Here is a 15,929-nt window from a genome sequence, read left to right as displayed (position 1 = left end):
ATTAAAAGACACAGAAGGCAACAGCATTATGTCGCTGTAGTTAGCTGGAATAAGATCATTTTTAAAATTCAGTCTATACTACTGCACTTGAATGTCAAGCAGGTTCAAGTTCTCAAGTGTTGCAGTTTCTTCATTTACTCATACCATGACACAGAGAAATTACAACAAAGACATACAAAATACATACACATATACTATTTACACACACTCGCGAAGGGAAGCCCGCAGTAACGCAGAGCTCCTTCTTAAGGACTCACGTGAGGGCGGCCAGCTAACAGCAGAGCCCCCTTTTAGCGTCACATCGGGCCAAATCCCGACTCCCCGTCTAAATAAAAGAGAGACCAGAGCAGTATTTCCACTTTCCGCAAAGTGGTATCCCTAGAACGTTGCCAGACTGGGGACACAAATCCCTATTTAAAAAAAATAAAATCCCCAGAAAAATCCCTGTTACCAGCTCATGGTGTACTAGCATGGTGTAACAACTCTCCATTTTAAGGCCTATCTCGAATGAAGCCTGTTTCAGAGGAGGTGGGTGTGGCCTAACTGAGGTTAGATATAGCTAACGCCACCATCGGAACTACTTAGAAGTACGGAGAAGATATACTAGTATCGCGGTAAGACATTAATCACAAATTCAGTGGTCTAATGGATAGAACACTCGATTACAGTACGGGAGTCTCGAGTTCGAACCCAGTGTAAATCTTTCTTTTTTCTCCTTTCCTAACGTAAACTGGCCACGCGCGGCGCGTACAAACAACAAGTACAAACAAGATTTTTTTCCACTTCTTCCACATTTTATACGAACTAAACATAAAAATACGATAATATAACTACACAAAGGTTAGAAGTTAATTTTGATATGTAACAGGTAGGTTAATGGGATAAGGGGACACGTCCCCTTGTTTACTTCAATATCGGCCACTAGGCGTCTCTGACAATATATAACCTAGACCCCAAACAGGCTTCAGCCGAGATAGGCCGTTATAACAAGGAGTTGTTACACCATGCTAGTACACCATGACCAGCTGTTACTTTCTGAAAAGCGAACCGTTCAACCCAGCCCGCTTGGTGGCTCTTATTGAGGAACATTTTACTTTTGAAGTTGCATAGAGGCGCCAAAGGCAACAGCGGATGGGTCAAAAATCTCAAAATCCCCAGAAATCCCCAGAAAATTAAATAGGCCCTGGACAATCCCTGAAACCCTAGATTTCCAAAACTACACCCTAGATTCCAAAAATTTTCCTTAAATCCCCCTAAATAGGGTAATATCCCTAGAAGTGGAATGGCTGGACCAGAGGTCGACTAAGGTTCGACCTGACCTCTAGGGGTGGAAACGTAACAGTAAGGAAAGACAAGCATACAAACAAAGTCTCACACAAGATGACAGCACTTGAAACAAAGACAGCAGAGGGCAACATTTCCAACACAAGTAAATCCCTACCTGAATTTAAATTTTTTGTCCTTTCATTTTATATGACAGCAAGGCCACTCTTAGTTCATTAGCCCTGAGGTAACGAAACGCGCACCTTAAAGTTGGTGACATCATAGCTAATATTTTGACGCCATCTTGCCGGACGTGTTTCCCAGTAAGCGTGAAGGTGGCTTCTAAGTATGTAAACATGATGTATCCTCGATACTTTAGGTCCCATGTTTCCTTAACTATAAAATTTGCAAAATTATTTAATGGCCTTGAAGAAATTCCTCGAAATTTTCAAACTTGCTAAAAAAAATTGGCAACCCACATAGCACCGGGTTGACTGTAAGATATGCCAAGGATGTCCCATAGTCCCCAAAGACATCCCAGACTAAAACAAGAGGTCTAAAAGATGTCCGGTCAGGCCTACTTTGGTACAAAGATATCTCTGTCCAAAAAAGGATGTATCAAAGATATCTGGTCAGGAGTTCCTTAGGTCAAGGAAATTCGAACACTAAATAGTAACGTCTTTAAGATGTCAAGACAGGTTTAATTAAGGACAGGGCGATTTGTGAGCTAAAAAAAGATGTCTTAAGGATGTCCCCGGAAAGACTAACCCGGGACTTGAGCACTACGATTAAAATAAGATATTCGTAAGACGTCCAAGATCAGACTATCTTAGGACAATTGTTCAAGAGAATAACGGGATCAGATGAAGTGTCTTTAAGACGTCTATAGACAGGGCGGCAACGTGTTTACCTTACGGGGTGTGCCTAACAGCGTTATATAATTCTTGGGGAGGAAAGAAAGATATGAATCAGTTCTACTACTTCCCAATGCGCGATTCGTTTTCTAAATAATTGCTGTCGCTATACAACACTCAAACCGCCATCAACACCTTCTAAGTGTAAAGCATTCTTCTGTGGGAAAGAATGACTTCACGTTATTAAGACAAATAGTAATAAAATGAACTCGGGAGGCGTTACCACAATGTCGAATATATTTTGTTCTAATAGGCCAAACGAATAGACAGGAATACACAACTATAGGGCATAAATGGGAAACAGAAGTAAGAAATAGAGTTACGCGAATTTAGTCTTACCGTCACTGCCGTGGCGAAGATGGAATAAAGATGATAAATGTTGTAAGGAAAAATAAAGATACAGAGCTGTTAGTCGCACAATAAGCGATGAATAACACTCACAATAGTTATTGGGAAAGATAGAAATTGCACTCACTAAATTTGATGAAATGAACAACACTTGTAGAGAACTAAAACTGAAGCTGGAACAAGAGCAGGAACAAGAACTAGTGAGAACTAACTTTTGGGAACAAAAGGGCATCCTTTTATAGATTTTACAGGTTCGAGGGAAACATAGCATTTCCGACAGATGAGCTCCGGATATAAGTTATTGAATATCTCACGCAGCAACATTTCATATTCACGGAAATGTATGGCGCGATGTTCTACGCATGAAGCTCATCCAATCAGCAACAAGTAAGATGTAAAGTATAATATAAAAATAGAATTCAAGGAAATGACACTTGAATTATTATATTTATAAGGTATACTTTTATAAAAACGGACAACAAACATAATATATAATTTGAATAGAAAGAAAACAAACAAACAAGTTAAAATATAATTAAATGTTGTATTTTGATGACTTCGTTACATAAGTATGTAGTTGATTGGTGTTTCTTCCAGTAAATTACCAACTTCCTCGTTGTCACAAGTAACACAGTCATTTCCATTTAGTTGTTCATCAACAACTCTACGAATTCTACGGGCTCTTTGTCTCGGACCAACGAAATCTTTAACCTTTCGTTTATTCATGGGAACTGCCGACGAAAGTATGCATACAGCGACGAATGTCTAGGAAAAACGTTATGTTTATCTTTCAACGAAAACCCACCAAAACAAGTAATATGACACTGAAAATTGGAGGATTATCGTACCGTAATGCTGAAGCGGGTAATGCTCTTGAAATTGGTTGGAAGAATAAAATAAAGTAGTTGGCCCCTGAGCGCAATGTAAATATGAAACCACCAGCAATAAACAGGAAAAAATTACGTAATTAATAAAATACGTACGTAAAATTACGTACCGCAAATCACGAAGAAGCAAAGCAGTATGGTGAAATCATTTTGGTGTTTAATTACCTTACAGTTCGTGAAATAGGTTTCTTGAAAGTTTATTGGCTTTGTGCAAATGGTAATGTATGCAACGAACAAGAAACACTGTTTTTCAACAACCAACCAATAAAAACCAACCTCAGTGATAAACAGTTTTGAGTAATATTGTCACGTGGTCAATGACCACGTTATGTGATCCGGTTAGTATGCAATGCTACCGGACGTGTGACGTCAATGTTTTCCCCCTTATATAGTCCCCCCGTGGTCGTGTATCGGGGTTCAGTCTTAGTCTTGTGAACCGTCAATACAACATACTGTTACATGGTGGAGATGCAGAACCTCTGGTAAGTCTCTTTTGTGGTTATGTTTCTGTTCGATTCTGTGCTACGGAGGCGGTGGCTGTCAGGGACCCCTGAGAGTCGACGACCCAACTGGTCTTAGCACCTTAAATTGTTGGGGTATGGGGTCACGGCTCCGACCGTAGGGCAATCGGGGGAAGCATAACGAAGGAGAGACGCCGGGAAAAAAAAAAAAAAAACGGGGAAAAGGGCTAAGGCGGGGCAGTGAACCGTGAGCCGAAGAGTTCGGCAAGAAGCGGAGAAGTAACCGTGAGCTGAAGTGTTTGGCAAGAATCGGGGCAGGGAACCGTGAGCCGAAGTGTTCGGCAAGAAGCGGAGAAGTAACCGTGAGCCGAAGTGTTGGGCAAGAAGCGGAGGAGTGAACCGGGAGCCGAAGAGTTCGGCAAGAAACAAGCGGTTCGAGGATTGCGGGAGGTAGATGATAGGAGAAGAGGACGGAAGGAGCGGGGAGAGAATCCGAGACGCTCGGGGACGGTTCGTGTCACGGGGTAGTTGGGGGATACCCGAGATCGGGAGTACATCTCAGGGGCGGACGAGGACGCGCAGTCGACCGCTGAGGGAAAGCGGAACGGAAGAGCGAGGAGAAATAGAGGTCGGGGCTAACGAACAGGAGCAGCAACCGGCATCCGTTCGGCAGGAGTATCATCTCACATTCAGTGAGGAGGAAACTGAGCGGTGGGAGGACGCCGAAGAGGAAGAAGGATCGGGTGAACACGGAGAAGAGCAGCCAGAGTGGGATTTGGCGGATTTCAGAAGAAGATCATCGAATATCAGCAGCTTCATCCGGGGATTCAGAGCAGCTCAACAGCAAAGGGGCGCAAGGCACGCGATGGCCGCACAGATGAAATTCCAATCCCCACCCACCTTCGGGGGGAAGGACGGGGAAGACGTCGTGCAGTGGATGCATCGATACGAGAGAATCGGAAGGTATAATCGATGGGGAAATGAAGAACTTCGCGACCACGTGGAGCTGTCGCTGTCCGGGGCAGCGCAGAAGTGGTACTCATACAAAGAGGCCGCGGGACAACTAGCAGCCGAATGGGAGGATGTTGCAGGACCACCAGTTGTACCAGGAGTTAAAACACAGCTGTTGGAGCAATTCAAGCCAGTTAATCAGAACCGATTCAATGAAGCGAATCTGAGAGAACGCAAACAAGGAATCGAGGAATCCACGATCGAGTATTTTTACGACATCCTGGATTTATGCCGCAGAGTAGACCCGAATATGACCGAAGCTACGAAATTGGCGCACCTATGGAGAGGACTCAAGCCAAGTTTACTAGAGAAACTCTGGAGTTTGAAACCCAACTCATGTGACGAATTCCTCCAAGAAATTAAGCGGTATCAGGAGATGACGTCCCGAGCGAGACACGAGGAATGGGCGATGGGCGTGGTCGGAAAACAAACACCAACGACGGGAAGTGAGAGAATGGACCGAATAGAAAAATTGCTAGAGGGACTAATGGGAGCCGTGGCATCAAGGAACGCATCAGGGGCAGCCGCACAGCAAGGAGAAAGATCGGAGAGTCAACAGTATCGGTCGGATAACCGATCGATACTGAAATGGACTTCGGAGGGAAAAACGAGCAGCGGAACATCATAAATATCCATTCGAGCTATGGGGTGTCATGTGGCCTGTACCATGTAGCAGTGTCCCCGGTTTTCTTTCGGTTTATATCTTTTTTTTGTGTTGTTTGTTTTTTAGTAATGCATTCGGGGACGAATGCAGCTAGAGGGGGGGATGTCACGTGGTCAATGACCACGTTATGTGATCCGGTTAGTATGCAATGCTACCGGACGTGTGACGTCAGTGTTTTCCCCCTTATATAGTCCCCCCGTGGTGGTGTATCGGGGCTCAGTCCTAGTCTTGTGAACCGTCAATACAACATACTGTTACAATATACTGTAGCGCCAATGGAATTTGTAGCCTATCGCATGATGATAGGCGATCCGCAAGTCAGGCGTTGGCTAGCATTGCCGCTCTGGCCGGATGTCGGGAGCCTTAAAAGCCCGACTCTGATAAGCCAGAGTAGTTAGTTGAACAGTTGAACTCAGTCGGATAGTCGATTGAGTTATCACCTGTGTTTAGTGCTGTATCTTGTGAAGTGAGTCCAATAAGCGAACCTTAACCCAGAGTTGTTACAATACTCTCTTCTAGAGCAATCCAAAGGAGGCTGGTAATATCAATTCTTTTCACAAATCAAATGAACAAAACCAACTGAAACCCATCCACTTATTGTCTGCTAGCGATGTTTAACAATAACGTACTACATCTGGAAAACTAACTAAATCGATTGATTACTTTAACAAGGATGTCAAACTATGTTTTTAGTTGACGTATTTTTAACATATTCATTGCGAATTTCCAACAAAAAAAAATTCTATCTTAAAAATGTTTTTTTACTTAAATAATTTTATATATGTTTCAACACAATTTTGAAAGATAACAATAAAGTATTTTGTAACTGGCTACTTGTTGTAGCTGAAAATTGGATCCAGAACGACATCCTTTATTTACCCGACGATACGTATTCTGTTGCGTACAAAGCAAATCTCTTGAAGTGTGGAATGCCTCCTGATGTTGAAAAATGGGACAGTAACCCCTGTTTCAAAATCGTGGAAAAATTAGGTAAACCTTTTTTGCTCTGACTTTATGCTTTTTACTCTGACTGTTTTATTGTGGTGGCTATTTTTGTTAAATTTCTGCATAGGCTCATATGAGGAAGCAAGACGTAATCTCCCTCGGGTGGAAGCTGGTCTTCCTATCTTGAAATGTCACAATACAGGAAGAGGACAGCAAGAAAAGAAGAGGAAGAGGCTTAATATGCCTGGAGAAACAACAGAAATTGACAGTGAGGAAGAGATTTGCACTCAACGTTCTAGAAAAACAGCAGTAAAGGCCAAACCATCAAAGAAATCTTCTCCTAAAGGCACGTTGTCCAAACCCACTGCAGGTTCTCTGCCTATTCCAAAGCCACCAAGTCTTCGTTTAATAGTCAAAAGAAAATTCAACACCTGCAACCTGGTAAGTGAAAATTTATTCCTTACCACTGTAACGAATCGTCTAGCGAAGCCTCTTCTTACCTTCTTTCTCAAATAGACTAGAATCTTTTACCTGTAGCCCCTTGTTACTCAGAGCCTTCATTTACTAACCTAGTTTTAAAACTCCCTTAAGAATATAAAAATAATGAAGACATGTCTGGGCACGCTGGCTAAAAATAGATTTATTTCGGTTGGTCTGAGATTGCCCGAAATGGCCTAAAACCGCCCGACCGATTTTTAGCTATCGTCTACATTCGTCCGATACCGCCCGAATTTGCCGCCTATACCTCTCCATTGCGCCCAAAATCGCCCGATACCGCCCGATATTGCCTCCTATCCTTTAACACTGTCCCGTATGGGTCTCACGGTCGGTGGCTAACATATAAGAAGCCATCAACAACTCGCAATAGTTAGTTGACCCCTGAGAGAACTATCTTGAGTAGACCTTCAGTGTTCCTTTCGAGCCGCTACCTCATTTCGCCAGCTGAAGCGTAACTTTTCCCTCTTAATGTCATTTCGATGCTTGCCTTAGTCATTCTCGTAGCATATGCCCAAGTAATTTGTAGGCTCTTTGTCTTCTGATTTGTCCATTCGGTTGACTACTTGTGGTATTTTAATACACGATTATTCTATCATACACGTAGTGCCTTACGCTTACTTATACACGACATTGTGAGTAGCAGCGCCGCATTTAGTTTTCAGTATTGGAGGCAACATGACAGCGTCGTGTCCTCCTTTACATCTGGTGGCAGCGGTTTTTGACCTCACTTACAATGTCGTATACAGGTGCTAAACCTAAGACAAAACGTACCTTTTTCCAAAAAGCCAGCAAATCTGATGACATTTTCACGGAAATTTTTGATAATCCCAATTCCACAAACGAAATAACTCAGTCTGACAGTTATATGACCTTCGACCCCCTACCCTTTCGAAAAAAATCTACCCGTTCTACACTCAATTACGCACCCTTGAACCAAGTAGATAACCCAGAGGCTATTTTACGATCCAAGCGGATACGCGTTCAAAACACCGATAGCACAAACCTATCTTTCGTAGATAACATTGCTAACTTCTTTTCACCAAGAAAATCGCCGACGAAACAGTCTGATTTATCAATAAGTCGCGAAATTCCCCACGGAGAGTACATGGAGATAGAGACCATAGCTATCGAATTAACCCACATAGCACAATTCGGTCCCTCGGACATCCGTGGTATATCCTATTTTGATTACGGTGACATCTTACGGACATCCGTTGAACTGCCTGACCTCCGAGTTGTATTGTCTCCTCGGATACCGACTGAATATTACAAGACCTCCCGGGCATATGCCGATGGATATCCGAGGGACGTCCTGTTGGGCGGGAAAAGGACATGCATGAACAAGTGAGAATTATGAAAATTCCTTTGTTTAAGTAGAAAGTTCCTGGCTTAAGTAAAAAATAAATAATAAATAACGTAACACAACGATGGAATTAAGGTGAGAAATTTCTTTGTATTAACATATACAACAATAACATTCAACACGTAACTTTGTAGTTTGGAAGACAAATAAAAAAAAATTTTTATTACATTAAATCCCCCTTACATTATTATTTTTTTCTTTATCCTTGCAATGGCGCAGCAAAGCCTGGATCACCTTGATGGCATCTTGCTCGGTAATTATTGGTTGAGTCCTTTTAGCGGCCACTAAAATGGAAAATATTACATACTATTGTTACAAGTTTCATACCCCATAACAGTATCCTGTCATGTATCCCCATCTCGTGTCCTGATTCCATTTCCCCTCAATAGATGGCCAACCGGAACGTAGGCGACGAGTCGTCTGCTCGCAGTTACACATGGCAGTCTGTGATCTCGCCGTCTACTGTGTGGTTGAAAGAAGGAGCTTTGCGTTATCGGTGGCAACCATTCGCGAACTTGTGTGAAATTGTGTTAAGTGTTTCCCCTGACTAATACACTTCGTCTTGTGTGACTTTTGGAATTATTCATCTATATTTCCGTCTATTCGTGCTCGCTGTCACGCTTCTGGGTACAACACCGGGCACATCCGTAACAATTGGTGTCAGAAGAGGGATCGAGGAGGATTGAAGATCGAGGATATTCATCTCCGCCAGGCCATCGAACAACTTTTCTTTAAAAGTTGCCTGCAACGGACCCGCGTGCCGCCCACGCTTGAAGGAAATTTTCGCAGACGTGGTCGCCGCCATTGTGGATTGTCCTTACCGGCGCCGAAGGGGAGTGGATCCCATCCCGCCGCGACGTCTTTGTTGAAGAGTGGAGGAACGGTACAGGTAAGTATTTCAACCCCTGTTACCTATAGCCACGGGCTATTAAAATAAACAATTCCAGTGCATGATTTATTTTTTTTTTGACTGTGTGTAGTTGGAAGTGTATTTTTTTTTCGGCATACCTCTTGCCCGACCCGCTTTGTGTGGTGCGTTCCGTCTTTTTTTTTTCTTTTTGGGACGGCCCACGCGTTTTGGTCGAAAGAGATTTTTTTTTCTCTCTCTCTCTTTTTCTGTTTTGAGCGACCATATCAGCGGGATTGCTGATATGGCCTTTTGAGTGGTTCTTTTGTTGCTCGTTCTCTTTTTTTTGAAGGCGAGAAAAGAACCTTGATACAAAGCCGTGCCGTGAAGTTTTTTTTTCTGCTTACGGGCTGTTGCTCGTTCTGGACGGTATCGTTTTTGTGTGTGTGTCCCTCTTGTGTACAGGGGGTACTTTTGTTTTGACCTTTTCTTTTTGTTTTTTTTTTTTGGTTCTGCTGAGTGTTGATCGCAATCTTTTGCGCTCAACATCTATTCTTTTTTGGACGATCCTCTGTGAGAGTGAGACCCGTTGGATAAGTGCCTTTTTGTTCGCAATTATTTTTTTTCTTCATCCTGGGAGTTTAAAGTGTGCATCTGATTTATTTCTTTATTAATTTTTTTTCTCTCTCTCTCTTTTTCCCACTGTCATTTTTGTGGCGTTCAGTCCATTTCTTTTCGTTTTTTTTTTGGAATTTGAGTGCGGTGTTTCTGCATGTCGGAGTTGGATACCGACATTACAAACCCCTTTTACGGTTTCGAACCCGAATACTATCTTCGGACCCCGAGAAAATCTGCTCGTAGTTCGTCCGCAAGGGCTCGTATCGTCCGCCCAGTGCAGCGTCCGCCTACAATGAAAACGAGGTGTCAGAAATCTGAATTTGTTCTCACGGGAACCGAGCCAACACCGATAAACATGGCAGACAATGCAGAATTAATTGTGGCTCTTAATCGGTTTGCGGAAGTCGCAGCGGCTGATGGTGCGGCGAGGCACGATCAAGTTGCCCAACTCGTCGGCGTCATCCAAGCGCAACAACAACAAAACAACGCGGCTATCCAAGCCCTTGCTGCCGCGATACCAGCTGCGCCAAATGCTCGCCCGTCGACAATTGCTTTCGGTTAGATACCGCGCTTTTCGGGTGCTGTAGGTGAGGAAGTACAGGGCTTCATCGACCATGTCGAGAGGGTAGCCGGTTTAGAAGGCTGGACCGCGGAGAACCGTCTCCTAGTGGCTGTGACCCGACTTGAGGGTACCGCCTCCCAATGGCACGTACAGACGGGCCATCTTTATGCTACCTGGGCGCTTTGGTCGGTCGCGTTGGTGACCAATTTCACCCGTACACTCTCGTTTTTAGAGTGGAGCTCGCTTGTGGAAGCAAGAACGCAAAAATCGGGGGAGTCGTGTCTCGAGTACGCCTTGGACAAGCGTCGGGTTTGCCTTCGTTGTCCCGTTGCCCTACCTGAAGCCGATGTCATCAAGTTGTTGTTACGTGGTCTCGCAAACCCCATCTACGTCGCAGCTCTAACGTCACCGGTACCAGTGGACTTTACGGCTTTCCTAGCGCGACTCAGGGACCTTGACCAACTTGGTTTAACTTCCGCAATACCAAACGTACCCGCCCCAATGTTAACGACGGAACCCGTCTTAACAGCGCCTCCGACGAATGTTGCTCCATCGACTCCAGATTTGCCCGAACTTTTTCAAAACTTGGGAGATCGGTTGGTGAATCAAATTTCGGCTTCGTTATCTCGGCTTGCGGTTAATTTCAGCCCTAACGTTCCGCGAGTAGGAGGTGGAGGGTTTACACCCAGGGGCCCAGCGCAAAGGTTGTGCTATTCGTGCAATCGACATGGCCATATTGCTAGGGACTGTCCGACAAAAAACGACGGGGTAGCTCGGCGAGGACAATGGTGCCCTTAAAAGGATTTTTTTTTTGTCAGAAAGTCGTCCAGCTCTGCCGCTTATAAAGGTCTGGATAGAAAAAGTGGGGAAGTCACGGCACTCGTCGACTCGGGCGCTAGCATTAGTGTGGTACGGCTAAGCGTCGTGCGGAAATTTATGGACCTTCATCGGAATTCCACGAAAACTAAATTGAGAGGCGTCGACAACAAGCTAGTGCGAGTAGAGGGAGCTCTACCGTTGAACGTTAAGTGGAAGCACAATTTTGTTAAACTCACGTCCGTCACCGTGCTAAGGACCGCTCCGTTTGCGCTAATCTTGGGTGTTGACTGGATAGTGGAAAGTAAAACCAGCATTGTAGTAAGGGAAGGGAGAATTGAATTAGTCGGGGAAGGGTTAGTTGAGGAGAAAAATAAGGGTGTAGTGGCGCAGGAAAGTAGGGAGTTAGATCTAGTAAGGGGAGAGAGTAACGTAACGGGGAAAGGTGTAAGGGGGGAAGAAATAGGGTTAATTGAGGGAAATTTAAATAAGGGAAACAGGGAAATCGAAGACGGCGAAGGAAAGGGGGTAGAGGAAGTTTTGACGAAGGAGAAAAAGAGCGTGCGATGGGCGGAAGAGGTGCATATAATTAACGAGGAAAGCAGCAGGGAGGGAATATTTTTGGAAGAAGAAGGGAGTAATGAAGAAGATTTTGACGTAAGCGACGGTCTGATCGAGTCTTTTGCGGAGGAATCGCCTTCGAAACGACGTTGAGACTGAGGCGACGGCATTTCTTTTGTACTGTTGAACTGAACGATAACGCCGTGTTGTCTACTTTGAGAGACGGGGATTCTGAAATTTGTGCCACCGTTCTTCCAGTAGGTGATAAAGCCAAATTCATCACTCAAGTTAATATTGGGGAGGGACTAGACTCTGGTCAACGTGAAAAACTTATGGGTATGCTTGAACGTCGACGAAAATGCTTTCCGAAGTCAAAAAGGGAAATTGGGCAAACCACTGAAGTTGAACATCGTATTGACATGGGGGATGCTTGTCCGGTGAAATCTGCGCCATACCGGGTATCAGCATTCGAACGACAGATAATTGCGGGAAAGATTGAAGAAATGTTAGAAGACGGTGTGGTCGAGGAATCTTTTAGTCCGTGGAGTTCGCCCGTCGTTTTGGTTCGTAAAGCAAAATCTGGTGACTATCGTTTTTGTATTGATTTTAGACGTTTAAATGCGGTAACGAAACGTGATGTTTATCCGTTACCTCGCATTGACGATGTTTTGGACAGGCTAGCAGGTGCGCAATTTTTTTCTTGTTTGGATTTGGCCAGTGGATATTGGCAGGTGCCTGTAGCGTTGGAAGATCGGGAGAAGACAGCGTTTGTCACTGTAGACGGTCTTTGTCAGTTCACACGTCTGCCGTTCGGGTTGAGCAATGCTTCGGCGACGTTTCAACGTTTAATGGATAGGGTCTTGGCTGGTTTGAAATGGCATATGTGTCTAGTTTACTTATACGACATCTTGGTTTTTGGTCGTTCTTTTGACGAGCACTTGGCACGCCTAGAGTTGGTGTTAACAGCTCTAGAGCGAGCAAATTTGACTCTGAACATTGACAAATGCGTTTTCGGCGCCACCAAGGTGTCCCATCTAGGACACGTAATCGATGCGGAAGGCATTCACCCGGAAGGCGAGAAAGTGCGCGCTTTGACTTCTATGCCTGATACAAATTTAAAATCACTACGAGGTTTTCTTGGACTTGCGCCGTACTATCGGCGTTTTGTCCCTGATTTTGCGTCATTGGCTCACCCTTTGCACGCTCTCCTCAAAAAGAATGCTGTTTGGCGATGGACGGAACGTCACGAAGGCGCAAAGAGCAGTATTGTAGCGCGTCTTACGACTGCTCCTGTTCTGGCTCATTTCGATGACGCTCTGGAAGTTACTATTCAGACTGACGCAAGTCAAACTGGTCTTGGAGCAGTGTTGACGCAAGATGCTGGTGAAGGACATCGACCTGTGACTTTCATCAGCAGAAGGCTGTCGGACATCGAAACAAGATATCACGCCAATGAACTGGAATGTTTAGCAGTGGTGTGGGCACTCAAGAAATTGCGTACCTACGTTTATGGGAGACATATTTTTGTTAAGACGGATAGTTCAGCCGTCAAGTGGATGATGGGGAAAAGGGACTTAAAGGGAAAGTTTGCGAGGGGGGTGCTTGATTTGCAGGAGTTTACCTTCACGATAGAGCACGTGAAAGGTATAGATAATATTGTTGCGGACACACTGTCCAGGAACCCTGCCGGTTGCATGGATTCCCGGACAGATGATTGTCTAGTAGTCGCTGTAAAAGAACCCGAAGTGGGTTATGCCTCAAATGAGCTTGCCCTCTTGCAACAACAAGACGGCCAGCTACGGAAAATATTCGTAGCATTAGACACCCTTTCCCCTTGTAAAATCTCCCAAAATTTTGTCATCCGTAGTAAAATTCTATATAGAAAGAACAAACATTCTGGCAGGAAGTTGCTACTCGTTATTCCCTCTATCCTTCGTAGAAAAATCTTGGAAGCATGTCATGATTTTCCTTCATCTGGACATCAGGGTGTGGAGAGAACTCTTTTTAAAATTAAAAGTCGATTTTGGTGGCCACGGCTGGGTAGGAGCGTAAAATTTTTTGTTCAATCTTGTTCTTTTTGCCAAACACACAAACACGAAATTGGTCAGGTGGTTCGCCGGCTCCAGCCCATCGAACCACCGTCTTCTCCGTTCCAGCTTATCGGAATTGATCACTTGGGCCCGTTTAAGGTCACTGCTTCTGACCATCGTCACATAATTGTCTCGATAGACTATTTGTCGAAGTGGGTCGAGGTTGCTGCTGTTCCTGACACGTCGATGAAATTTGTTATGTCGTTCCTCGAGACAAACATTATTTTTCGCCATGGTACACCACAACGTCTTATTAGCGACCAGGGATCAGCCTTCACGTCCCAGACATTTGCCGAGTGGGTAACTCCCTGGAATATAAAACACATTTTGGCCACTGCAGAGCATCCGGAGACCAACGAACTAGTTGAACGAGTTAACCGTACGCTAACACTTGCATTGTGCGCCTTTGTCAACCCCGAACATACGGATTGGGACTTACATTTAGCAGCCGCAACGTATGCTATCAATACTGCCCGCCAAGCCACAACCGAGGTAACGCCGTTTGAGCTAGTGAATGGCCACCAGTCCTAGCCATAGAAAATCTCTTTCCTTGGCCAAAGAACGAAGAAGAACCACATGCCACTTTTTTATCACGCGTCTCGGAATGGAGGTCGTCAGCTCGTTTGCGCATTGTGGAAAAACAAAGAAAAAGTAAGGAAAGAACGGATCGAGTGCGGAAGCCGGAACCCGAGTTTCTCCATGATGACCTTATTCTAGTTCGACGGAAGCCAAGAAAGAAAAATTCCACCAAGAAATTTCTTCCTAAATTTGTAGGGCCATTCCAGGTAGTACGGAAGCTGTCGCAAACAACCTACCTAGTCGAAGACTTGCCCGCGCAACGGAAGAAGTCATCATACAGGCGTTTTAATGTCCACGTCTGCCAAATTCGTCGCTTCCATGGTCGGTCGGATGTGGAGTAGGACGCATCGGAAGATGTGGAAGTCGACGAGTCTTCATCTTCGTCGAGTGACGCATCTTCGTCCGAGTCGGAAGAGCATCCACAGGAAGACAGGCCAACAACAACTACTAGAGCTGGGAGACGGACAAAAAGGCCTGCGTAGATGAAAGATTACCACACATAACACGTACACGTTCTTCTTTCTCTATCGTGTTTTTTTTTTTTGGGGGGGGGGGGGAGTTATTGGTTTTGTTATGGTGTTTTTTCCATTTTTTTTTCTGTCGTTTTTTTTCTCTCTTTGGGTGGTGATGTCATTTGATATTTTGTTTTCTTTTTGTTTTGATAAATCGTCGTTTGTTATCTCTTTCTTTTTCTCATTCTTCTTTTTGCTGCGGGTGTTATTTGTTAATTGTTTTTTTTTTGCTTTGATAAATCGCCGTCATTTGGGTGGGTGTGAAGAGCCGTGAGCCTCAGGGAGGAATTTTTTTTTCTTTCTTTTCTCTCGTACTTTTTTTTCTGCTCCAGTAGTCGGTAATGTTTTTTTTTGTTTGTTTTGTTTTCCCATTCCCGGTTCATTTCGAAGTTCCAGAAAACCCTCTGTTTCATTTGTATTGTTCGTGTGTAACTTCGAGTCAGGAAGGGCCGAGTGTTACAAGTTTCATACCCCATTACAGTATCCTGTCATGTACCCCCATCTCGTGTCCTGATTCATTTCCCCTCAATAGATAGCCAACCGGAACGTAGGCGACGAGTCGTCTACTCGCAGTTACGCATGGCAGTCTGTGATCTCGCCGTCTACTGTGTGGTTGAAAGAAGGAGCTTTGCGTTATCGCTGGCTTCCCTTCGCGAACTTGTGTGAAATTGTGTTAAGTGTTTCCCCTGACTAATACACTTCGTCTTTTGTGACTTTTGGAATTATTCATCTATATTTCCGTCTATTCGTGCTCGCTGTCACGCTTCTGGGTACAACGCCGGCCACATCCGTAAAACTATAAAAATTAATTACTTTTATTTCTCCTACTTATGATGGATTTTCCGATGTTCGTCTCGGAGAGGCACTCATTTCCTCTCTGTCCAAACCAGCTGAAATGCCTCCCTACATCCTTAGTGAACACGCGCCGTGTAATGAGCCGAATGATGGTTTTTGGTTCGTGACCACCAATCCCGATAAGATGATTGGTCT

General features: G+C 44.4%; 1 protein-coding gene across 1 annotated transcript; it reads left to right on the top strand.

Moving 5' to 3' along the window:
* The first annotated feature begins 4,106 nt into the window (after positions 1 to 4,106).
* LOC130695270 (uncharacterized) lies at positions 4,107 to 5,512 on the top strand. Its single transcript, XM_057518388.1, has 2 exons — positions 4,107 to 4,152; positions 4,192 to 5,512. The coding sequence occupies exon 2, from the start codon at positions 4,328 to 4,330 to the stop codon at positions 5,510 to 5,512; it is 1,185 nt and encodes a 394-aa protein (XP_057374371.1). The 5' UTR covers positions 4,107 to 4,152; positions 4,192 to 4,327.
* The last annotated feature ends 10,417 nt before the right edge of the window (positions 5,513 to 15,929 follow it).

Source organism: Daphnia carinata, chromosome 4 (assembly GCF_022539665.2).
Source record: "Daphnia carinata strain CSIRO-1 chromosome 4, CSIRO_AGI_Dcar_HiC_V3, whole genome shotgun sequence".
Taxonomy (NCBI): Eukaryota; Metazoa; Arthropoda; class Branchiopoda; order Diplostraca; family Daphniidae; genus Daphnia; species Daphnia carinata.
Note: the sequence above shows the minus strand (reverse complement) of the source record. Positions and strands in the feature narration are given on the sequence as shown.

Coding starts and splice junctions, on each gene's coding strand:
- LOC130695270 (XM_057518388.1), top strand. CDS start 4,328: ATGATAGGAGAAGAGGACGGAAGGAGCGGGGAGAGAATCCGAGACGCT.